The sequence below is a fragment of the Thunnus thynnus genome, chromosome 6 (assembly GCF_963924715.1).
Source record: "Thunnus thynnus chromosome 6, fThuThy2.1, whole genome shotgun sequence".
Classification (NCBI taxonomy): domain Eukaryota; kingdom Metazoa; phylum Chordata; class Actinopteri; order Scombriformes; family Scombridae; genus Thunnus; species Thunnus thynnus.
The window spans coordinates 209525-236671 of NC_089522.1; the positions used below are offsets into that span (position 1 = coordinate 209525).

Sequence of the window (27147 nt, forward strand, 5' to 3'; positions counted from 1 at the left end):
ATGGTAGCGTGCAGAGAAGGAGGTCTATAAATGAGTTTTTAGTAACATGTAGAAGAACAGCGTTATGGAGCTGGGATGTCATCTGCAAGAAAACAACTTTGCTGCACCCACCTGTCTCCATCCTCCTCCTCCTCCTCACTGTGCTCTGTAGGAGGCTCCTCGCTCATCTTTCTGTCTGTGTGAATGGGTTTCCTCCTTCCACCCTCTTCTTGTTCACTGTTAACTTGTGTGTTGACGTCATTGGCAATCTACACGCACTGTCTTTGCACATGAAGTAAGTAGTGTCAAAGTTCCTCTCTGAAGTTACATGATGAACAAGTTGCATCCGCTGAAGAAGGCAGTGTGATACAGTTGAAGACCGTGGAAAAAGTTCATAAGTGCACCTTTAGAACTGTTTGTTAAATAAAGATCCTCTCTGCTCAGATAACGTCAAAGAATCTGACAGCAGAGGAAAGTAACTAAAGTACATTTACTCAACTACTGTATTTAAGTAGAGCTCTGAGGTACTTGTACTTTACTTGAGTATTTCCATGTGATGCTACTTTATACTTCTACTCAACTACATTTATTTGACAGCTTTAGTAACTTTTCATTTCATTCATTTTTTCATTTAACAATGTTAAATATTAAACACACTATTGTCTCACAGACAGCTTTATTATTTTATCATAATTTGTTATTAATAACTTGTGTGATTTTCTCAGTGTATTTAATACCATCAGCTACTGTAATGCCACTTGTATGCAGTTTTCTCTCGTCACACTAGAGGGCACTGTGGACAACAATCATGCAGCCTGGTTGACTTCATCAGTGACCAAAGTCCAGTAAAACTGTCAAAATCTTCTCAGCAACAGGCCTTTTTATCATGGACTCTTATATACAAGCATCATTTCTCCCCTCAGACATATAATATATGATCTAATAAAGGACACGTTGTATTAACTCTGAACAATATTGTACTGATGGATCAGTTATTACAATATATGTGTAACAGCTGAGGACTCGACCAGGGTTTCCTCTGTAAGATACCACCAATGTAGAAACAATAACTCATAAGAAGATGACATTATGTTACAGTACATCATCATCATCTTTCTTTTTCTCCTCCATCAGTGTACAAAATCCAATTACTAGCATTTTTTCCTGAGCTTTTGACCACATCTCACAGTCTTCGAATGTCTTTTTGGTCACTCTATTCTTGTGCTGCAAGATGATTCACGAGTTCTTTACATTTAAAATATTACATTTTATATTCATAAAACCATAATTTCACTGTATTTATGAATGAAGCCAAACACTGAATCAGCCTGTTTGTGTTTAAATCCGAGCTCTGTTCAAATTAAAGAGAGCAGAAACTGTTGATGTGATTAGTGCAGACTGAACACTGACTGCATCGTTTTAGCAAAGCTTCGGCTCGCCGTGTGTGACACAGTTACATTAGTCATTAGATATTTTGTGTTAGTTGATGGCCTGAGGTTCAGAAAACACAGTTGTGATGTTTAACTGTGGAAACTGTTTCCTGGAGCAGACTCATGTCACGTCCCAGCAAAGCTCTCGTCACTATGTGCTGCAGAGGCCTGAAGGAGGTTCCTGACTTCAACACTCATCACTATCAAGTACATGTTGAGCTGTAGTCAGGGACTGGGATTATTACCCAATAACTTACTGGCCTACAGGATGTACCCCAACCCTGTCTCCTATAAATAACACGTGTATGCCGCTACATGGTTTTGAAGAAAATTATGTTTTGAAGAAGAACATAACTGTCACCTGGATTAATGTTTAGTTGTAATATTTTCTTCATTCTTGTGCTGCACAGACGTCACAGACATGGAGGGTCGGGTCTGGACTGGAACATGGACCTACTGTTATGTTACCTACATAACAAAAAGCCTTATTTTCATCATCTGAATAATGTATGTCAGTGATGTCATGATATGTAAGTAATGATATGTATGTAGAAGGTGGATAAAATGCGACTGAACCTATTTCTCACCTCACATATATTCATAAAGTGATGGAGGCGCATCGATCACAGGCTGTGTGCAGCTGCCACATACATACTAATATATACTAATACTATATGGCTGTTGAGTGTGTGATCAACCTGCAATAGTGACAAAATGAAATGATCATTTCAGTTTATTACAACCTTATTTCATAGTTTTAACCATAATAAGAATATATCTATGTGTTAATAATGGCAGGATTCTTCCAGGTCTCTTTTATGAATCCTGTCATGTGATCATTGTGAAAATGAAGAGATAAAGAAACTAGAATCAAGACATATTTCAAATTCATATGGAAAACTCAATTTTTTAATTTAATTTCAATTTCACATTCGATTTGTTATCATTATGACATACAGTACTGTATGTATTATATGTATGTAATATATATCATTGTCAACCATGAAAATAAAAATGACAGTTGGACACATCATGCACAAATATAAATAAAAGATCAATTTTATTTTAATACTTGCACCCACTGACATCATAGATAGAAGCATAGACTGTATATAAAGATGGACGTCATGTAAGATCGCCCCCTGCTGGCTGGCTGCAGTACAGGTCATAAGTCCCGCCCCCTCTATGTGATTGGACGGGACATGAGCCAAACTAAAAAATCAAAGAACACGTCAAATACATTTTTCTCAAAGATGGTTTCTGTCACTTCAGGTAGTTGTCATCATGCTGATGTTTGTTCAAGTGCTCATTTTTCTTGTAAGTTTGTTTTTAAATAGTTATTTGACGATATAGAAAGAAGGTCTGACGTCATGATTGACAGCTGTGACAGCTGCTCTACAGTCAATGGACAGAAGTAAGTGAGATCATATGTTTACAGTCATTTATGTGAACAAATGCTTCAGATGTTCATAGTCAGATTATTCCTGCTGTAAATCTTTTCATACATGATTCTATCTGTTGAATCCAGTACAGATTAGTTGTGTCTGCAGATATGAACGAGGTAACTTTAGCTCTTCATCTCAGCTGCTTAGTGTAGAGTCGTCTATTTTAATGCTTGTGATATTTTTATTCTTTTTCTTTTTACAAGTATGTTGTTTAAATTATTTATTTTTGCACAGTTTGAACTGTTTGATCACTAAAACTCTCTCGTTCAATAGAAGGTTGATATTTGACATTCAGTGTCAGAGTTTTAAAATCATTTCTGTCTACAGTGTCTGTTCATGACAACTTAGATCTGATAGTTCATCAGGGCCTCTAAGTCCTTCACAGTCCCTCATCCTGAGTATGTTTTATTCACTAAGGAGTGTGGAGGTGAGATGATGGAGAGCCTGGAACAGTACCAGAATGATGGTTCACGTGTTTCTTCCCTCCCTATAAGAACGCTGTTATACTGAACCTGTGTTCTGTGTACAACTGATATCAGATATGTATCATATTAACACTCATATATTTAAGTAAGGACAACTGAGGCTCGTTATTTGTTTATCCATCGAAATATCGATTGATTTGAAGTCCAAGTTTTCCACATCAAACTGGATTCCAACAATGACACTATGTAAGAAAAGAGAGAATCATTATCTGTGTACGTCTCCATGGAGTCATAACAAAGTAGAAAATTGTACCAAAAGGAGTATTTGATATGAAGTTGGTGAATTTCTGAGACTGTCCAGTAGGACAATAATTTGTTGAGCTCCTCTGTTTCAGGTGCATTTATGCATAAAAACAGTCTGAGAGAGAGACGAGGAGACAAAGGAGGGAAACTGTGTACGTGCTGATTATCATCTTACCACAGTTATTGGATTCACATCTAAATTTAAAACTCACCAACACCTCTAGTTACACTGAATGTACAGTTTGACATGTTGTCTTGTGTCATTAATGCTACTTTACCGCTGGTCTTACATCTCTCCATTTGGCTTCCGGTAAAATTCAGAATAAACTACAAGATCCTGCTGATTACATATGAAGCAGTCCATGACCTCGCCCCGTTCCCCGTTCCACTTCACGACCTCTCAGATCCTCAAATCTCGGCCTTCTATCCCCCCCACGCACAAACCACAAATCAAAGGTGACCACACATTTACGTTCTTAGTCCCAACTCAGTGGAATCAGATCAGCTGAATCTTTGGACTGTTTTAAACGAAGCCTCCCTGATCTCATGTCCTGTTTTATTTCACTCTGGTTGATTTCTCTCTGTCTCATGTTTGTCTGTTTTATTAATCTATCTGTGTGTTTGTAAAGCTCTTTGTAACTGTGTGTTTTTATAAATAAAAGCTTACTGACTAATTACTTTTCAGGAACTACTTTATTTGCCTCTCTGTCTTGTTCTGATTTTCATCTGTTGCTTCTGATCTTTAACGGGGTCCAACAGCTCAAAGACTCAATACCAGAAGAGTTTGTGGGTCATATATATTCAACCAGCCGCTGAATGAGTTGCAGAGAAGGCAGAAAAGTATTATGTTACCTTTCACCTTTGGTTTGAATGTGTGGACTGATGGGGACGGTCAGTTGCCTCCAGCAAGATAAAAATAACGAGGGAGATCATAAAATTAGGAGAAGGGACTGCAGACTGGGATTACTGGTACATATGGGAAGAAACTGGGGTACAGAAAAACCATCCACAGAGAGACGTGTGTCTTTGTCTGTACTCTCTGAGGACTCAGTCCAGGTTCAAAATGAAAAAACTAAATGAGATGAAGTCTTAAGCTCACAAATTAACTGTCCTGCTGCTCGTTAATCTTCTAATGCTTAAAAATTCCAAACAAGTTTATTTGTACAGCACAACAACGAGGCAACTCAGAGTGCTTCACATAGAGCATAAAAGACATCAAGACAGAATATAAAAGCAACACAAGGCAATATATAAGACAAACACAACTAAAGAGTGTTGAATTGGAAATAAAAGAAGCTAAAATAGAATAAGACAGACAATTAACCCTTAAATTTGGCTTCATTAAAAACAGAAAAGTCTTCAGCTGTGATTTAAAGGAACTGAGAGTTGCTGCAGTTTTCTGGGAGTTTGTTCAGATATGTGGAGCATAAAAACTGAACCTGATTCTCCAGGGTTAGTTTTCAGTCTGGGGTCAGAAAGCAGACCTGAGGCTGGTGTAAAGATCTGAGAACTGGACTGATATGTATATGACTACTGAAGATAAATGCAGGGCAAGTTTATCCAAATCCTGCTGAGACATAAGTCTTTTAATTCTTGATATATTCTTCAGGTGATGGTAGGCTGATGGTAGGAAAACAGACCTTAGCTGTGTGTCATGTTTGGGTTAAATCACGTCTTCATCAGCAAAGAGAAATTCATTCTACAGCTAATTTCTGGAGATTTTAGTTGTGACGGTTTCTGACTGATGAAAGCTGAAGTGCTGGCTTATATCCAAAAAGACTGAAACACGCTGCTAGTCTGTGGTGATTCCTAGAATGTGTAAACCAGAACCAGCTGCAGGCAGACGCCCAGACCGCAGCTCAGAAAGAGACAGAGCAGATGCAGCTGAGAGGGAGAGTGACTGAGCAACAGGAGAAGACAGAACAGACAAAATGAAAGAAATAAAAACAGGAAAGCAGAGAAGGAAGAGGAGCCAGGAGCTCTTGGTGCTAATGTGACAGTAAATCAAACCAGTATAATGAATGATGAGGAACCATTGAACCCTGGACTCCAGCAGAGCTCACTGAAACGTTAGATAAGGCTCTGAGTGTTTTATGAATGACTTCACATCCTCCCTGCTGATGCTGAAATGCTGCTTCCCTTATAAAAGTCAGATATGTGTCATATTAAAACTCATATATTCAAGTATGACATCTGAGTTATTCATTTATCTATCAAGGTATTGATTGGTAACCGTCTCTGCATTGAGATAAAGCAAACATCTGGATTGTGGGCTTGTGATGGGACCAACATGGAAGTGATGTGTTACATATCGCTTTAACGTCATCTGTTGACACAACAGACTCTGTGACATAATGAGCGCTCAGAGCTGCGTCAGTGGAGGGAACACGCTGCATGCAGCTCATCACACTCGTTCATCAGCCGTCTTGGTAGAAACACATGAGATTTTGAGAAGTAGGTGACTGCTTTTGAACAGGCAGTCTGTGGTTTTCTGTGGTTGTTATATGGATCCGTTGTCCAGTTGAGCGTGATTACAGACTCTGTCGGCTGCGACTGGAACCCCGACAGTGAGAGCAGCAACAGAAAGGCACCAGCTTTACTGCTCAATCTATGACCCACAAGTCAAGACAGATTATGTCTGATTGGGTCGCTGATGGCGCGTCTGACCTACAATCTGCTGCTTTCTCATCGCCGTCTCCCTGGGCAAAGGTTTCCATGGGAACAAGCCCTGGGCTCCTCTAATCTGTTGTTTTGCAGCCCTCACTCATCTGGAGGCAGGCTGGATTCCTTTTTGTCAGGCCCATATTCTTCTGCTCTATTTCCTTACTGAGCTCTCTCTCTCTCTCTCTCTCTCTCTCTCTCTCTCTCTCTCCGCTGCAGGTATAAGCTCCTCTCTCGCTCTCGCTCTCTCCCTCATTCATCTCTTGTTCACTCCAGTCGTAGGTTATGAAATAGCTCAGACAGCAGAAGAGTCTCTGTGGACATGACAACAGTTTGTGCTCTTTATTCTCTAAAAAATATATTTATAATGTAAAATATACAGAAAAGGAAAGACCAGTGCTCATTTACTATGTAGCCAAAGGTATGTGGACAGCTGAATATTCCAGCTATATGTGATCGAGTAATGTGACACCATGGGCATTCATCTGCTGCTGTAACAGCTTTCAGGCTTTCCACCATGTTTTGGCTGTGTTAGCATGGTTCACAGTCAATTCATCCCAGAGGTGTCAGGGCTCCCATGTCTTACTAATAGTCTAATGATTAATAAAAATGATGATCAATAAAAAGAGAAATTCACAACAGAGTGAGAAATTTGGGCCAAAATAAGCTGTGTTAGCTGTGCATGCTAATGCTAATCAGCCATCTCAACAGTTTACAAAAAGCTTCAGCAAAATAACATCATGACCATTTTGGTTCCCTAGTCTCTTAATAACGCTGCTTATGTTTATTTATTTATTTTATTTTAATCAGTTGTTTGATGTGCGGAGAGTCCAGTATTTGTATTTGTATCTGTATTTATTGAGGCAGCAAAATGATTTGTATTTGTATTCAAATACAAAATGGAAAGAGGCTTAAAAATCCTGTTTTTGTTTTAATTACACTTTTATTTTTAGAAAATGAAAGTGTTCATGAATAAACTACCTTATGAAGGAGGTCCCCACACCAGGTCTCCAACTAGAGTCTCCCAGGTCATAGACGACTGCGCTGACTACTGAGATAAATCTTTACTTCAAAGGTGATTATTGCTTTGCACTTTTCATTTATTGCCTATTTTTTTACAACTGTGGAAAGGAGAAGGGGAACGACAGGTTATACAGAGTCCCTTGTAAGACTTTGCGTGTGTCAGTACTTCAGCTTTCTCTCTGGTGAACACCCCCAACTCCAGGACTGATGTCCAGATAAGGAAATGTGCGTCATGTAGCAGGTGGATGTGACTCCCCTCACTGAGACCTGCTGATAGACGTAACAGCAGAGAGACTGAGATAGTGATGAACAAAGAAAACATTCAGGGAAAGAATCCATGTATCATTCAAAATCAGAAAATGAAAATACAATTCGTTATTTCATTATTTGTTTATGAATCTGATACCAAAAAACAAATAACAGTTTGTTTTTCGTACCTTTGATTTTAATGCTCAGAATCAAAAATAGAAATGAAAAAATGGGCCATGAGCTGAAGTTGACTTTGATATTTAATTTGTACGATTTGTGTGACGTGGAAGTTACTGTCTCGTTAGCTTGATTCAGTTTTGCTAGCCTTGACGATCAATCATGGAGAGTTTCATCTTCTTCAGAGGAACTAAAGGCATAACGACATGACAAGCAGATTTTCCAGGGATTGTAGTTCTATAAATGTCATATTTATTCTGTAAAAGTGTACAGACATATGTTATTTTATAACTACTAACGTTACTGTTTACATTTGAGAAGGTTCATGGCCCCAGTATCTACATCACTGATGACAGCAATGAACTGATGGCCACTTTAGCCCTCTAGACCTCATAGTGAGGGGGCATTAGGAGGTGCACGGTGAGAGTATCAGCATGGAGGACTCATCTAGTGTGCCAGTAACAAACAACCACCTACCTAGCGCTGCTGCAGCTTCTGCTGCAACTGCAGGTGCTTCTGCAAAAACACTGCAAACGTGACCAAATAAACCTTTCACTCCTCATATGCAACTACTGTTTGTATCACACCAATGTTATATGATCACCTGTGTGTTCAACGCAATAAGAACTGGCATCTTGTTATGCTAGCTGTTAATAGAAAAACACTGAGACTTACAACATTTGTTCACAAATGTGACTTGAGCATATTTGATCTGATCTGATAATAGATCTGCAGAAGAATGTGCTTCATTATGTAACCCAATCACACACAATTATCTGCATATTTACCCTGATACACTGGCTGTATTACAGGAATAAGGCCCAAACAATATAAAGTGAGTAAAAAACTTTTTTTTATCAATATTCAGGAACATCTTCATCGCTGAAGTTATGGATGGCAAATTCGAGACAAGTAAAATGCTAACAGTGTGTTTTACTGAGTTTTCTGTTACGGCATCATCAGTAAAGTCAATGATGCTCTCGAACTACTACTACTAATACTTTTATATATGCTTCACATTAACTCATTTGTAAAAGGAGTAATTGCTCAGTGGTTTCTTGAAACAAACATTATGTTACCCCTGAAACATCTCCTGAGTCACGCCATTTGCACAACTAATTGACTATTTTCTACACAGGATCAGCATTTTTGAGGTAAAATGCAAGGAAAGTATTTGCTGGAAAGGAAGAAGACTTCCTGCAAGTAAAAAGATGAGACTGGGGTAATTAAACTGGATTTGCATTTTTTGCACATTATTATTGTTGCATATTTGTATGGATGTTGATAATTGATAAGTGAGGAGAAACGTTTATCCGGAAGATGTTTTGCCAGTACAAACAGTCACAAACTGTTCCAGGTAAAGACTTTGAAGAAAATCTCATACACAACATTAATTTGACTTTCAGGTTGTCTATTGGATGGCTACGCATTGGATGAGAGTTGGGGTCACTAAGATTACATTTATTTATGGTCTTTGATTTTGATTAATGTGTTAATCAAAAATAATTCTGAAATAAAAAATTAAATTCCCAAATCAATGGAAGTATAAGTTCAACCTGCCTCATGATCTGCTGATCCAGGTCTACACTGCAGTCATCAGGTCCCTGCACATCCGTCATGTCTGGTTTGTGTTGGCCACCAAACAGTACAGGAACAGACTACAGCGGACAGTCAGGACTGCAGCTGACCACCATCCATCACCTGCACACCTCCAGAGTCAGGAGAGGGGCTGGGAAAATCACTGCAGACCCCTCACAGCCTGGACAGAACCTGTTCCAGCTTCTCCCCTCTGGTAGGCGCTACTGAGCACGGTAGCTACGCTAAAACCACCAGACACAGGAACAACTTCTTCCCACACACCATCACTCTGATAAACAGTCGTCCCAGTCGCTGTAACAGGCCCCGAGTGTGAGGCCTGTAGCCAGATTATATTCTGTCCTGTGAAGAACTGGGAAATAATGTTTCTGACCACACCGAGCCGGCTCACCAGGGACCCCATGCCCCCCTGTGGCAGAACTTGGAATCCAACTCCATAATAAGATTTTACACATCATTATAATTTATAACATTTTTTTCATTTGCAAATTTACACATGAAAACTACATATAATACACAACATTAAATCAGTTAACGCTTTAGATTACAGCCCGCAACGTACAGTTACTTCATAATTACGGTGTAATCTTTTGTACTAACGGTGCACCAGCACAGTACGTACTAACACATATATGTAGGTTCTGGGAAACAGGATGTGAAGTTATGGAATAAGAGGGTAACAATTTAGGAACTCACAAATTACTTATATTGTAGTTATTGTTTAACTACCAGGTACCTATTCTATTATTACAGAGTACGTACGACCTACTGAGCAATAATCTGGACATTTGGGAAGAATTCAGAGAGAATTAATACTGTAGTTATTATTTAACTACTAGGTACCTGTTATGTTATTACAGGGTACAGTATAACCATAAAACTGAGTAAACATCTGGACGTTTCAGGGAAGATGTGATGACTTCTGCAGCACTTAATAAATGCAATGTTATTATGATGAATGACCTTATTACCAACAAACAGGCAAAATACAAAGTGTAAATCTAGTGACAAAGATTTGGATAGGAAGAACAATAAAAGCAATGCCATAAAGACAATAATAATGCAAGAGTACTATGTTTTTTCTGTTACAGTTGTGACTTATAACCTTTCATATCAGCGTCAAAGTTGAATGGGTACGCTTCATTCATATCAGATCACAGCAGTGACTGAGTGTTTTTTATAAAGAAATGGAAAAGGCCACCCGCCCACCCGCCCTACAGGTGTACGCTGGTGAGACGAAGGAACACACCCGATCTGCTCCCTGCTGACCTACTTTACAGTAAACATACGATGAGTAATAATCTGAATATATCTATTGGCACAGAGCCGTCTGGTTTGTGGCTCATGTAACTGAACAAAAGAAAGATGCTGTTGGACCGTTAGCTTGATAATCAGCAAAGCAGTAACGTTACCCTGCAGTTTTTACAAGCTAATTAATGATTGCTGTAATAGTAATGTAATTAAATCAATGTAAAACAGTACAATGTTTGTGTGTTTGTTACCTACAGAAGCTGAAACATGTTCAGGTGATTTTATTCACATAGTCAACCAACACTAAGCTAATCTGTTGCTGCACTGGCTAAATGCTCAACATCCTCATTGGAGCTTATATTAATGTGTGATGACTTTGCCAGCAAATAGCAATTACTGGAAATTATATTTCCTGTACAGCCTTACGTAGCCCATTAATATTGTATTTATTCACATCTGTTGTGTGGCCAACAGTTTGATTCTTATGGCTTCTCACCAAGTGGAAACATCATAACACTATAACTCACACTATAAATTACGGTCAAGAGACTGAAACTAACAGTAGGGTTAGTCTCTGTAGGGTCAACATGTGGCCCCTCATCCCAACCTCAACCCTGTCATCTTCATCAGGAGTGAAGAGGAAGATGAAAAAGAGGAATGAAGAAGCAATGCAAGAAATCAAAGAAATAAAGAATTAAATAATATTTGTTTTTGTTTTTTTAAAATTTATTTTAAATAAGAAGTATGTTTAATTAAATATTAACTTAAGGATGTGTGTAATATGATAGAAGACGTACAATGTGCACTTTAGATTACAGCCTGCATCTCCTGTACTTACTCTGTAAGAAGAAGAGAACAACCAACATCACTTACTCTGTAACTACTGAAGACAAACAGTTTGTTTCAGTTTTACTTGCCTCAAAACATGGAAGAAGAAACTAAATTAACTCCACAGTTTGCAATCAGAAGAGTAGATGAACAATATATATGTGTTGTGATTCATAGCTCATGTTTTATCTTTAGCTATATTTATGTTAGCTATATATTTATTTCCTGGGATGAAAGGAGACCTGCACAGAGATGGAGAAGGGATTCACTTGCACCTTGAGGAGCCGTGATGCCGGACGAGAACAAATACCAGAGAGAAGACCAAAACATTTTAATGACTTCAAAACTGTCAACATGTGTTTACACACAAGTGAGTGACATCTTTGGTGGGTGAATTCTGTCCGCTGATGTCAGGAGGAGCCAAGATGCCACAAACGAGCTTCAAGTGATGAAGTTTGCTGGTGAGGTGAATGACAGTATCCATGACAACACATTGTCCCCTGGACCTTTGTTCAGATGTGATTATTTTAAGTACCCCAAAGTGAAAAAGGAGCAATGATTATGGCTGAAATAAAATCACATCACATTTATGAAGTATTAAGTCCGTTATAACCTGACAGGTAGCCGGTAGTTCAATAATAACTACAGTATTAATTCTTCCCAAATGTCTCTGGAGTCTTTGTCAGGAGGATATATATATATATAAGTATGTAGAATATATGTTGAAGCAGGTTTTATATATTGTACATGATTATTATTTATTTCTTACTGCACTACTTGTATCCTTGTTTATAGTTTAACAAACTGTTTGAACTATATAAAAGAAAAAAGGAGGAAGAAACAGAAGAGGAGAGAGACATAAACAGATTGTAGACTACTAACAAACAGCCCGTAGATTTAATAATCAATAATAATAATAAGAGGGTTTGAGGTTTATCTCTTCCTCCGGAGCTGTTGGGTCTCGCCGGTGTTTTTCCGCCCCCTGCCTTTTGGTTTCGTCCAACCGCAGCAGCTCCTCAGCTTTTATCCCCCCGCTGCTGCTGCTGCTGCTGCTGAGGATGAGGATGAGGATGATGATGACGCTCTTCGCCTCTGAATGAATCCGCTGTCAATGGCCCGCTGCTGGACGGCTGCTGCGCGATGAACGCATTGGCTTTTTACAGTCAAGTGCCGGGAATTATACTGACTATGGATATGTTGTGTTTGCTGTGGATGCTGCCAGCGGTGTGGGCTGCAGAAGGTAAGCCGGTGATCAACTCCTGTCTGGCTGGATGTGCTGAGAGAGAGAGACCGGCACAGCAGCTCCATCATTACCGCACAGCAGTGAAGTGCTGCTCGGATGTGAATGTGTTAGAGCTCACTGTCAAACACTGCTAGTAGGTTAGGCTGGATTTAATCTGCTTGTCCGGTTTTTACTGTTTATTTGTCGGTAAGATTCATCAGTGTCGAGAGTCGCGCTGTCTCGACTGGGCTGAACATGAAGGTCTTCTTCTTCCTCTCCTTATTTCACGTCCCGGTGCTGGTTTTGTCCACTTGGAGCTGCTTCTGATCAGTCTGGTTAAGGTTTATGTGTTAATATGAGCTGCAACATGTGTGTTTATACATTTCATCTGCAAAACCAACAGGAGGCCTGAACCAGTAAATGACCAGAATGACCAGAGCTGCACATCAAGTCGGTCTGTGCAGTCAAGATATAAAAGAATACATATCTGCTAATCTACACATGTCCCCCAGATATGAACACAGTGTTACATATCTATGCATTCATCAGATAAACCGCGTTTTTTGTATTTCGACTGTGTAAAATAAACGAAGCCTCACTGACCTGCAGTGATTCAGTCACTACAGACTCCCGCTGTGACTTTATTCAAAGACAGAATATTCAATTATAGCAGAGATGCAAAAGATGATCAACTGAATCATGGAGAAATGTGTAAAACACGAGGCTGCTTATATTTGACTCAGTGAAGCTGTTGGATGATTTTTTTTTTTTTTTTTTTTTTTTTAAAAAGCAAGAATAAACTAATAAATAACAAATATGCCGTCAAATGTGGGATGAGACTGTTTTCACCCCCTTAAAACTCATTAAATGGCAAAAAAGAGGGAAACTGGTGAAGGGTTAACTGTGATTGGATGAGATAGTAGTTTAATGCTTGTAGAGGAATTTAACATCTCCAGACATGCAGACAGGCTCACTGTCATCTCACTATCAACTACAGGCTACTGGCAGACCAGTTAAAAATACTGGTATCAGCATTTAGTAGTAACAGACACTGAACCTGTAGCAGTTATGTTTCCTGCAGCCAACGTCAAAACAAAGTAACTGATATAAATGTTTTGAATATAGATATAAAGCTGCAGCTGCTCTGATAAAACTGTGTCATGAAAGGAAAAAAGATTAAAACGTTACAAACACAGAAACCACCAACGTACATCTTTGGTGTTTAGTCTTTGTTGATATGATGTTCATGGATATTTGAATCTCACTTTTCTGTAAGTGTAGCTGAAGGATAAAATTATTACATCAGTTATACAATATGTGGGCCAGATTAACCTGCTGGGGGGAGAATGATGGGCGTCCCTGTACTGCTTTCCTCTCAGTGCTCATTATTAGATGTAATGTTCTTATTGAGCAGACACACAGTTAAAGAGCTTCTGCTCTTTAAATCCATGAACCTGGATTCATACACACTGTCTTATCAGAGATGAATCACAGGAAGTCTCATGTAAAGACACTCAGTACTACTCAGCCTGTAAACTTGTATCATGTCCTCTGTGGCTCTGGAGGCCCTTTGTCAAGTCTGAGAGAATAACCCTCATGATGTCTTCATATGCGAGCTGCATTATGGGAAATGCAGTGTTTTTAGAGCTTGACTCATAGTAATGGAGATCTCAGCCTCTTAATGTCTCTGAGACTCCCAGCATTATGAGAGCAATATTAAATTATTGAAGTTCTTCTTTGAAATCTTTGTTTTAATTCAAATTAACTGAATATAAGACAAATAACCCGTCTAGGGACGGACATTACAAACTAGCTTAGGCAATAAATACTGTGGTTTGTGGCATAAGTTCATGTTATGTACTTGTCCTTAAAATAAACATTAAATACATTCACAAAGTGTAGAAATGTAACAAACCACCAGACTAATTCTCCTACTGAACATGTAGTGAAAGCTGGAAAAAAGGTTTTACATGCGTCTGTCATATTATATTAACCCTGATCTGAATCAGTAAATCAGTCACAGTTGAATGATTGCTAGTAAGGTACAGACTGTAAAAAGAATAGAAAACACCATGGCTGATAGTTACAACTGAAGTTGATTCATTAACCTTCTTTTCAAACTACAAGTGATGCTTCAGACGTTTACACTGAATAAAACTAGAACCTGCATGATAAATAAAGTCTCTATATGACTGTATTCCAGACACCGAGGGGTTAAATTAGGAGTGTAGACAGATATGTGATCATTTGAGGCCGTTAACAGGTTCTCTCTCAGGCTGGAAGCCAAATTGTTGATTTGCTATCGTCAGAGAACAGGCTGCTCTGGTGACGATGAATCGCTGCAGGGCTGGAAAGTTTTGTGATTCCTTCACAGCCAATGAGCATCATTTCATAGTGACACTGTGTTGAAGCAGTTACATGTTGTCCTATGTCTGAGAGGAGTTCTTGTAACATCACGTCATCCTCAAAGTTGATCTCCGTTCTTTGCCAAAAGCCTGTTTATCCCTCCAGTACATGGCCAAAAGTATGTGGACACCCCTGTCAACAGGGGTACTATTGATCTGGGGCCTCATGCCAGTGAAAGGAAACAGCGGTGTTTAGACGACAGCGAGCTTCCAACCTGTGTCAACAAGAGACACAGAGAATTGTCTTATTTTTAGGAAGATCCCTCAGATTACTGTATTAAAGTCTAACAGCTACTCTATATCTTTCTTGCTGTCACCAAATACGATAAAAAGACCCGATCCCAAACCAACAATGTGTTAGTCCGTCCCTCAGTACTCTCTGACTTCCCTTCACTCTGAGACATTCATCCTCTTCCTACTGACGATAAGATCTTCAGATGTCTCACAAGAATATAGTTTAACTTTTATGCTCCAACTGAAATAACGCTGACTCATTAATTAATAATAATGTCAGCATATTTTTAAATGTATCATCAATAGTCAGAAATGTTTCTTTTTGTCTCAACCGGCTGTCGGGGTGTGTTGGTGTCTGTGTTTGATTGACAGCAGCTGGCAGGCTGTCAGAGTGACGGTGTTACACTGCAGGGAATGAGAGACAACGTGAACACACCTGAGCTGCAGCGACCGGTCATGACCAGACAGCGTGTTGTTGAAGAGCAGTGATCAAACCAGCATCTGACTGTCGATAGCAGTGAATGTTTGTTTGGTGGCTCATTGAACAAGCTAAGCTGCAGGAAAAGACCTGTGTTCATGTTTGTAAGTTAGATTGTTGTTCACAGTGTGATGTTGTTGTGTAGCAGGATGCAATCAGGCTCAGTGTGACCGTCTGCTCTGCTGATGATAGAACAACACGTTGTTGCTTTACACAAGATTTGACAGGCTGTGTGGAAACCAGGTCTCCATATATGTAGATAACATATATGTAGAGAATGTATTCTGTCTAATTAATGTGAAGATGATGGACATCATCATGAGACTATTAGAGAATACAGGACAGATATTTATACTGTAGCAGACAAAAAATATCAACCTCATTACATCTTAATAGAAGTTAGCTACAATGGATGAGATGGGACTGCAGTAAAAGTACATAAGTATTATGAGCTTGATGTAGTTAAAGTATTGCAGTAAAAGTACATAAGTATTATGAGCTTGATGTAGTTAAAGTATTGCAGTAAAAGTACATAAGTATTATGAGCTTGATGTAGTTAAAGTATTGCAGTAAAAGTACATAAGTATTATGAGCTTGATGTAGTTAAAGTATTGCAGTAAAAGTACATAAATATTATGAGCTTGATGTAGTTAAAGTATTGCAGTAAAAGTACATAAGTATTATGAGCTTGATGTAGTTAAAGTATTGCAGTAAAAGTACATAAATATTATGAGCTTGATGTAGTTAAAGTATTGCAGTAAAAGTACATAAGTATTATGAGCTTGATGTAGTTAAAGTATTGCAGTAAAAGTACATAAATATTATGAGCTTGATGTAGTTAAAGTATTGCAGTAAAAGTAGTGGTTTGGTCCCTCTGACTGATATATTATTATATATGACATCATTAGATTATTAATAGTGAAGCATCAGTGTTAGAGCAGCATGTTACTGTTGTAGCTGCTGGAGGTGGAGCTAGTTTACACTACTTTATATACAGTTAGCTAGTTTAGTTAAAAAGGTTGGAAACCACTGGTTTCATCTTTAACAATGTGTTGTATTTTAAAAGCTTGTTATATTATCCATTGTGTCAAATCTTCATCTGAAAAGTAACTAAAGCTGTCAAATAAATGTAGTGGAGTAGAAAGTACAATATTTCCCTCTGAAATGTAGAAAGTAGCATCACATGGAAATACTCAAGTAAAGTACAAGAACCTTAAAACTGTACTTAAGTACCATACTGGAGTAAATGTACTTAGTTACTTTCCACCTCTGGCAATAATAAAGAATAAAAAACGTTGAGGGGATCGTTCCCCGCTGACATTAACAGCCAACCTACAGTATGGAGGCAGTTCGTCCTCTCTCGGCTCTGCTGCCATCTTCCCTTCGCTGCTTTATGTAACTCAGACCTGACAGTTTCAGCTACGTCACAAGCAATCCAGTCAGCACCAGCCTGGACTATAAGTCAGCCTTTCTCTGCTCTGCTTTCACTCTTCCATTCATTCACACAGGCTATTTTTACCTGGCACATTTACAGCGGTGAAGCACAGATGTTATGAAGTGTTCATTGACCAGCGTATCATGGCTCCTCGCTGCCTCTCAGCTGGAGCTGCGTTGCACATAATTATAATATCTTGCACCAGTCTGTGTTGTTCCCACAATACCAGCAGCACTGTGTTACATGATAATTGTTTCCTTGTGATTAGAAACACTGCTGATATGAAGCTCACATCAGGACTAATATCAGAGGCTTCTTACTGTGAGTTGTGATGTGAAAAGTGCAAGTTGCTCTTTATGTTTTATGATTTACTAGTTTTTTTATTGTATTTTATCATTTATTCAAAGCTATAATGCGTAACATTAACACAGTAAAATGTCTAAAAACAACTAGACCTGTGTTATATACTTAATACTTATATATACTACGACTTATAATATAAGTTGTGTTCTTACATTTTCCCAAATCAAACTCAGAAATCTGTCATTTTAATGGAGGTAACAGACGGTTTCATTTGGTCTCCTGTCAGTAGCGTCACACTCGTCTACCAAAGAGTAAACTTCTTACATCTTGGTTGTTTTTTAACTGAATCTTTTAAACTGATGAAGGATTTTAATCATCAGAAGTCTGAATCTGAAGTTATCAGAGAAACAAGCTGAAACGTTAGCAGCAGCTCGGCTAACAGCTGCTCCTCATGTCATCGTATGTCAGAGAAACACTTATTGTTTTATATGACACAGCTTTATTCAGTGTGTTTATGGTTTTACTAGTCACTAGTCTGTTTGTTGTGGAGAGGAGGAGACCTGTGATAATTAACACTGAAGTGATGCTAACCTGAAGAAGCTGGTTGTTTAATAATGAAGACAACAAATCCCATGATCCCACACTACTTCACAACACTCTCAGTTTTTAGGACCACTAACGGCAGAAATTACATATTATTCGAATTATTATCTCAGATCATTCCACCAGTCTCGACAGACACTGGTTCATGTTCTTGCACCACTGAACTTATTTAAAAGTTAAATGAAATGAAATTTATAATCGATAAGAAATCAATAAAGTATACAATATTGGTGTATGTTCTGTCTATTGTATAATTTTCCTGCAGTGATACTGCCTCACTACAGTAACGTGTTATAATGTATCACTTTTCAACAACCTGACATTGTTCAATGCTGCGTATAAGCTCATGTGTGACCTCAGCACTCAAAGGTCTTCTTGTTGCTGTGAGTTCTGACAGTCTGGTCTTCCATCATCTCTCAGCATGGCGTGAGTGTCTGAGTCGGTTTGATAAAATAGAAACGTATCTGCTCCATGAGACGGATGAGTGACACGTGTCAGAATACTTTTGATGTGGTTTGACATGTAGACGTTATTTCCACACATATAAATCCAGCAATGATAAATGACATTTGATAGTTTATCGTTTCTTACACAGAAGGTGAAGAGAGTTTCACTTTCAACGTATTACATGAACTCATTCAACCCAACGTTTGTCCTCATTCCTTAGAGACGACTCTTCTTCTTTGTTCATGGAGAGAAGCCAGCCTGGCCTCGGTGGCCTCTGCTGACATTTCTCAGTGGAAGTCAGTTATCTAAGCCAATCAATATTCAGCGTTCAGCACAGTGCTCTTTCGCCTCTGGGAGCAGTGACAGAAAACATTGAGCATCAAAACAGCCCATGACCCAGTTCTTCACTGGCCTATGGTCGCTTCACCAAACTTGGGAATTTCAACTTGATATCTGTGTTAGCATGACGGAGAGCCACAGCAGTGCTTCTCTCTCCGCAGTCTCATCCTTATGGATTATCTTTGTAAACGGCCCACTTGTAATTAGTACTTATTTAGTTTTAATTTCATTTTGATTTTGTGTATTTGTACATACAGATGTCTGCTATTGGATCTTATCTTCCCATCCTTTTAATATTTTTTCTCCTTCTCTAACATCTTCCCATCCTAAATAAAAAAGAAAATTAAAATCAAATCACATTACTGGCCAGATTTTCTGGACCAAACAACTACATTGAACTTCAGTAGGTTTATGTCTCGTGTCTAGTCTGTGTATCAATAGACTCCAATGAAACATCAAACTAACGAGTAACTGGACTTGCCCTGGTTTTACTTCTCACCTTGCTGCAGTGATGTACATGTGTACTGCAGGACACTGTGACATCACTGTTGGTTGTGGTTACACGTGCATCACCTGATGATGCTGATCAGGCTTCTGAAACAGTCACTGTGTACTTTTAAATTCGCTGCACTGCAATTAATTTAGGTGTTTTTACAGCTTCATTCAGACGTGACGGAACATTTACGGAGAGAAATGAAGCTCGTGTGATATTTGGCACCTGGTGCACAGAGTGTTAAAGGGGTCAGGTTCATCATTTAATGTTATTAGTGAGTAAATTTTGCTACGTGTTTTATTAAGTCTGGCGTACACAATCATTGACTGACAGGATGTTAAGTTGCCTCTCTTTAAGTCCTCTTAGCCAACATGTTGTATGTATATAAAGTGTTTTTCTGGATATTTATTGAAACAGTTGGTAAAATACAGAGAGGACTGATCTGATTATTGTGGTTGTAAGAAGGAGAAACTGTTGTTATAGACTGATCTGATATGAGAAGATTCCTTAAAATGGTCTCTTCCAGTGTTTCCTACTTTATTAAAGTGATTTTGTTTGATTGAGATATTATTACATAAAGGGACCAGGGTGTGTATTCAGACATGAGACCACCATGTTAGATTGCCATCAGATGAACATAAAGGGTGCGTGTCTGTAAGGGGCTGTAGATACATTATATTAGTGTGACTTCACTGCTCCTCTTGACAGTATAATGAGAACCATGTCTCTCGCCTCTGGTAGCACCGTCATCACTGTAGCAATCAGTTTGTACAGTTAGTACAAAATTTACAGTAGAATTATAGCTATTGTCTCATGACCCTCATGTCATCAGAGCCTTGAGTCTCCCACTGGTCCGTCTACATCATCATCTCAAGTTTGGCTGATAGACACAGTTTTCAGCTGTAGAAACCACATCTTTGTCACTGGATCCTCATTTGATGCTCCAAAATCAAAACCAGGTCAGAGTCGGGGCTTCAAGACAGTTTGATGCGCCTCATAATGTTTTTGGTGCACATTTAAAACAACGAGTTTACTTCAAAATGTTCGTCAGACGTTTTCAGTGTGTTTGAGCCTTTATTTCTCCCCAAAGGCTAAAAGGCTGCAGCACATTTTCCCCAACAGGATATTGAGATTGTGACTCCACTGAAGCAGAACCATAAATCTAGTGAAGCATGTTCTCTTTCCCCACAAGATCCGTAGATTTAGTCCATGTGACATCTGCTCTATCAGTGTCTGTACTGAGTGTCATCCAGATGCCCAATGCTACAGATAGACCTCACTATTAGAACAGTCAGTGCACCAACACACACACTGCTAAAGTAAAGCAGCGTATTGTGACATTTGGGAAATCCTTTTTGGACATATTAACTTTGTAAACTAATCTCGTCTCAGTCATTTTTGTTTAGTGGACAAAAGAAAAATGGTTGGAGTTAGTTGGTTGTTGGCAGGTTTGAACAGCAGAGCTTTCACGCTGTCTGTATTTGTGGATGTTTGGAGATGGATCTGTTAACATGATCGCTCAGTAGATCTTTTTTGCTCCGCAGTGGCTTAAAAGTTACGTTTCAAATTTCATTTATTGTTTTTACACACAATCCCAAAGCTCTCAACTGTATCACATGATCTTCATCAGTGAATAAAGCTTGCATAGGTACAATAAACGTTTATCTTTCATGTGAATTATATTGAATTAGATTAAGACTTTCTTAATGTGTGTTTTACTGCCGTAGTAGCTAACGTGAAATCACAAGCTCTATAATTATTTACAAATAGACATTTATATCAGATTTTATATCATGTCACTGATCTCCGACTGAGACTCAGACTGCCAGATGGAGTCAGTGATCCAAGTGTTCATTGGAAACTCAGCTGCAGTCTGAACACACAGGTTCAGTGCTGGACTGCAGGATAATGTCCGCTCCTCGTGACAGACAGTGACAACTCGTTGTCATGGTAATAGCGTTCTGCTTCTCATGATTGGACCGGAGGGAACAGGTGCACATTCACAGGCAGCTCTGTCTCATATATACAGTAGCAGTCCAAGGTTTGGACACATGAATGAAAAGGTGCATATAACTGATTGCATCTGATGGGCAGATTGACCTGTTAGGAGGCTCAGTGGCCAAAATGGGCACTTTGTTTGTTCCATGCTAACATTGTACTTTCTGTTTACATAAACCAATGCATGATGGGAAAACAGTTTGAGTGTCATGGTCAAAAGTTCATGAATATGAATTATTTTTCTTTGCTTGCTTGTTTTTATACGGCCAGCACGTTCTCCGACAGAACGAGGGCGTAAAATGAGATAAACGGCCTCCAGAGTTGCATGAATGAACCTCCAGAGAGGTTTCAAAGATACATCTGTTGTTGCTGCTGTGAAAGTGTCCCAGCAAGACGTGTTGGTGATTCACATCTGAAGATAAAACCCGAAATCTGTGGTAACTGAATCATGTACTAAAGAGACATGTGGTGTTTCACTAATGGCCACAAGGTGGGGCTGTTGGTGCTATTAATGAACTAGAAAACAGAGTTTCTGAAGACGTTGCGTGTGATTGCTGAAAGCTGAAATATTTCGGGTTACATTGCTAGAAACTGAATAATAATGAAATTTTACCAAGCTGAGGGAATCAAACCTACGACCTCATGTTTGTAAAACTGCAGTGCTGAGCACCGAGCTAACATGATAGATTTTACTATTTAAACTTTTAATTGCATAAAATATGACTTGTAGATTGTCCAGAAGAAGAGTTCTCTGGATAATTTTGTGTACGTGTTTGTATTTGTGCATGCCAGTATGTTGTATTGGTTTTTATTTGTTTGTGTTGTGAGACTGAGGCAGTTTTCAGTTTTCAGGTAAAGAAGTTGTAAACTCTTCAACCTCTGCACTATCCAGACATACTGTTTGCAGACAACAACAAAAATGTACATACATATCAATCTAAATATGAAATAATGATATGAAGTTGCATTGAATGATGGTACATGATAAAGATCCAAAGCAACTTTGTTCATAAGAGCAATCTTATGAGGAGCACTGAGGAGGTACTGAACATCTGACAGCTGACTATGAGAACTGTGTTGAAACCACCGAGCTGACAGACTTTCCCTGAAATGGGAGAAAAAAGTTTACATTTTGTTGAGGAGAAGTTTATTTGCCTTAAACTCGAGTTTGTAGTTCAGAGATTTGTGCATCATTAGTGGCAGCAGAATTAGTTTAACATGAGAATGTATGAAATGTTCACAAAGTGTTTGAAGGAGGAGAGAATCTGTCAGTTTAAGACACCGGAGTCAAAGGAGACGCACAGCCTGCAGACTATCAATTAAGGTTTAGATCCAAAAAACTACAAGTCCTCTGTGAAATGTATTTACACTGTGAGAGAGAGGAGGGAACATCTTAACGTATGGTTTGTGTTTGAAGAGTTAAAACTGTGGGAGTGAGACGTGTTTTTTCTGGTCTAAAAATATCTCTAGTCTCTAGTCTGTGCCTGGTCACATGACACACTGGTGAGATCTGAAAACTGCTGTAAAAGCCCTCAATTTAAACATAAATTGCTCCAAAAGTACAAAAAGTATCACAACACAATCTGATCTGATCTGAAGTTTTGTGACCGTTTTAAAGTTGTAATGGGGTCTGTATGATGTCCAAGCAGTTAAGTCTCAAAGTGACCATTCCTCCCATAGACTGCCATTATACATTTTAATTGTTTAAGAAATATATATAAAATCACTGAAACGTGTCACAATAAAGAAAAATACAAGCACACATCTGCTGAATGAGCTGCACAGTTTGACATGAATAGTTTTTATAGCACAAAGTAAACAGCAGTTGAAAAGGGCCAAAAACGTCCAGAATGTGGAATAATAATAAAGAGAAGAACAAAGATCACAAGGCTAGAAATGCATTTCCTGCATGTGTAAATGCGTGTGAATGCTGACAGCTGAAATAAATTGCAAAGCATTGCTGAAAATGCAGAAATCTGAAATGAATTTTGCTTGAAAATGTTGGAAACTGAAATGTGAAACTGGCAGAACTGGAAGCTGAACCGCATGTTTGTTCATTTTGGCGCAGCAGCAATCGTTTCAGATTTTGTAGCACCACCTTGTAACAAACGCTACAGACTGGTTCAGCATCCCTGTCTGTACAACTTTGATGAATTTAGTTACCATGGAATATTATATTTAGGAGACTTGGCAGTTAATAAGTAGTATGGTTGTGGGGTTATTGGTGCCAATATGCTGCACGTTCTCATGGACAACTTGTACCAAGTTTCATTTTATTAAAGACGACAGAAGTGTAGAAATATCATGTTATAATATTACAGTAGCGCCCCCTGTTGGTAGAATTGTATCAAATGTTACACACTTGTGCAGCGTGGCTGTATGTATAATCTGATTTAGCATTGAAGAGTTAAGAGGCCTGTTAAGTGCATCAGGCCTCTATCAGCCTTTTAAGGAGGCTGCAGTGGAAATTATAAATGAAAGTTTTGACAGAATTTTGGGTTCAAATTCAGGAGGCTTGTCTCCGCCCGGTTACTGCAGGTACAGTCAAATCAAGTGCACCTGCAGATCAGCCAACCAACACTAACCTGATATAACAGCCATATGTTTTACCTGCAAGACTCGTGTTTTAATGTTGTTGTTCATCGTTTGTGATGTGAAAACGTCAGAAATAAAAAGTTTGCATCCTGGTTTTAGTTCAGTTATAAAATCAAAACACACTGCGGAGTGTCTCGCTGTCAGCTGAGGAGTCGATCACGCTGGACGGTAGAGAAGGAGACGGTAAAGACGCTGATACGCGTCTGTTTAAACAGGAGTTTAGCCGACTGTGCTGCATTTATCATCGGAGCTGAGAGCTCGGAGCAGAAACATGTTTGTTCTACATCGCCGCTGTCCTCCACTTCCATCATCTCATGACGATTCATTTTGAAAGAGCAACAGCCAATGAGGAAACTCTCCAAACTTCATCACTCAGTCAGTCCGTCACAGACAGTCGTGGTTATAGATCTGACTCTGCTGTTACAATCCAGCCAAAAACATTTAACGATCAGCATCACTTTCAGCTGGGAGATAGTGTGTTCTCACATATTTAACCATATTATTATAGTGTAATAATAACTCCTTCATAATGTTGTAATGGATCTTTTTCCATCTGCACTTTGCTTTCCTACATATTGTCATTTATCCGAGGCTGCTTTCTTTCTGAGGATTAAACCTTAAGAGGTGCAATAATGTTAGTGAAGACAAGCACAGTCGGCCAATTTATAGTTGTGGGAATATTCAGACAGTTTAGGCTTTGACTATCAAACAAACTCTGATCATTAAAGAAGCGAGTGTACGAGGAGCAGAGTGAGACAGTATTAATAACTGGTTAGAAACTATACATTCATGATCACATACAGTCATATCCAGTAATTACAGCCAGGATATTTTTACAGCAGGGTGTGTGGCCACAGTTATGTGTGTGTCTGCACACATATTGTTTAAAGATAAAAGACGTAGCGATGTTTAAAAGCACCAGATGTGGACACACACTGGACAAAACATGAGCTAATATAAAGGACTCAGCATATTACAGTATGTATTACTTACATTACTGATGGATTACACTGAATGTAACATTTTCATATTGATGGAGGTGATGACTGTTAACTTCTTTCTATACTGTTGTGTAGTTTAAATCTGACAAGTAACTGCAGATAAATGTTCTGGAGTAAAAAGTACTACAATATTTCCCTCTGATATGTAGTGTAGAAGTATAGAGTAGCATGAAACTGAAATACTCAAGTGAAGAAGTGTTTTTGTTGTTATTGGATGTGTTTTAATTTAACTCACCATCTTACTCATCTTTCCCCTGAATGGAAATAAGCTTTTATCTTTATTGTGCTTTAACTTATAATTTAATAGTTAAGAGTGGTCGACTGCAGTCTTGTATTTACAAGAAATGTACTTACTCAGTTTCTCTGTTGCACACAACCAACAGACACAGTGAAGCTGGAGCTTCTGGGTAATCTGGCCTCGTCACAGACAGACATGATGTTACTTTATCAGTGTGCATGCACGTGATGCCAGACCTCTACCTTGTGGATAGTACATCACATCTAGAATCTACGATATCGTCATAATAACATCACCTCAACATTAAAGGTTTAATACCTTCTGATACCTAATGAAAGGAAAGTGAATTTGTCTGATGTATCCCTGTGGGTTTAATCCAGCATGGCGTACAGAGCGTGGCGCAGCCTACACAGATTATGTGTGCTGGACTTAGTTGGCCCACTCTCTCCTCCTCTTTGCCCTACTTTTCATTGAATCCTGCAGAGAAAGGCAGAACAAGAGCTCTCTCTATATATATACTGCAGGAATGTAGGGACAGATGGAGCCAGTGGGAAGGGGAGGGAGTCATTATTGGACAGAGAAAGAGAGCTCGGCCATGTTTAGAGTGTGTTGATCAGAACAAGCATCAGGTTTTACTGATATATACTGTATATATATATACGTTCCATACATAATTCATACAGCCTCGTAAGAAGCACCAAGTGTCAGCGCTGCAAGTTTTATGTCATTGATGATGTTCAGTGGTTCCTTCATGTCGAGTGATTTCCAGCAGCATATTGTGTCCAGTCAGTTGTGTTCAAACTGCAGAGACTGAGGAGCTGCCATGACGAATGTCTAGTCACGAAAGGAGGGCAACATATACTAATGCACCCCCGCCCTCACCAGCCCACACTGTCCCCATTTCCCTGCTCCAGCTCACATCAGCAGTTCCAGCCAATAGCAGCCTGCCTGCATGTTAAATGCACTGCTGCAGCGCTGCTCTTCATTATTAACAAATATATTAACTCAGGTCTTTTACAATCCTCTCTCTCATCTCTCTCATCATGACAGATTTCATGTCTGCCGTTGTGAACACCTGAAGACAAATGTATAAATGATGCAGACCCACTGAACCCCGGCAGGAGACATCTCCCACACATGAGCTGATATTTATAAAAACCAGCTGTGGTGATCAATCACACCATCTAATTATAACAAAACATTATTTAGTTTGGTAAAAAAAAAAAAAAAAAGGTAAAACTCCAATAATTCACAAAAAATGATTCATCTATCAGATTTATCTGGTGACTCTTATAATGTCCTGAAGATCAAATAATAACAATCATTCATCAGTTTTAATAATAGACTTTATTAAAAGTATTTAATATAGTCACAACCTGATTTTCTGCAAAACAAGTACTTTTACTTTCAATACTTTAAGTTAATCAACTGCTAAAAGCCTACAGAAGAGGCTTTTAAAAGCATGACTTTCATGTGTAATGAAGTATTTTTACATTGTGGTATTAATATTTGACTATAAATAACCAGTCGTGCATAATGATGGGATTGATGCAACACAGTCAGTCACAGTGAACTTTGCTGTTTGTTTCATTGACAGGTGTGAAGGCAGCATGTTGATATGTAAACGGTTGATTCAGGACGTATCTTCATCCATTTATGGTTAATTGTTCTTCCACAATGACTGAGATTTAGAGAACAGAACTGTGTGTATGAGCAGCTTCATGTCTTTGTTCGTACACACAGCTTTAGTCATCTGGTTGGATTCAGTAACTGTCTGATGGTAGAAGTTTGACAGGAAATGGAAGAAGAACCATGTTTGTTGTTTATAGTGTTTATAGTTAGTGTCAGTCTTCGTCATATGGATCCAAACTTTATAAAAAGATGATGATGTTGCAGTTTCAGTACTTATGTGTTGATCTACTGTAGACAAACACAATATAGTAGAAACCCACACAATGGATTATTACCACGTGTTTATGCACTGTATCA

The 27147-nt window shown here is 38.7% G+C and overlaps 1 protein-coding gene across 1 annotated transcript in view; it reads left to right on the top strand.

Moving 5' to 3' along the window:
- The first annotated feature begins 9309 nt into the window (after window positions 1–9309).
- The window catches only part of ephb2a (eph receptor B2a), a 54609-nt gene continuing 36771 nt past the window's right edge, over window positions 9310–27147 (top strand). The window contains exon 1 of the mRNA XM_067593589.1: window positions 9310–9484. Within this exon, the coding sequence (XP_067449690.1) occupies window positions 9310–9484 (175 nt within the window). The remainder of the gene's footprint in view (window positions 9485–27147) is intronic.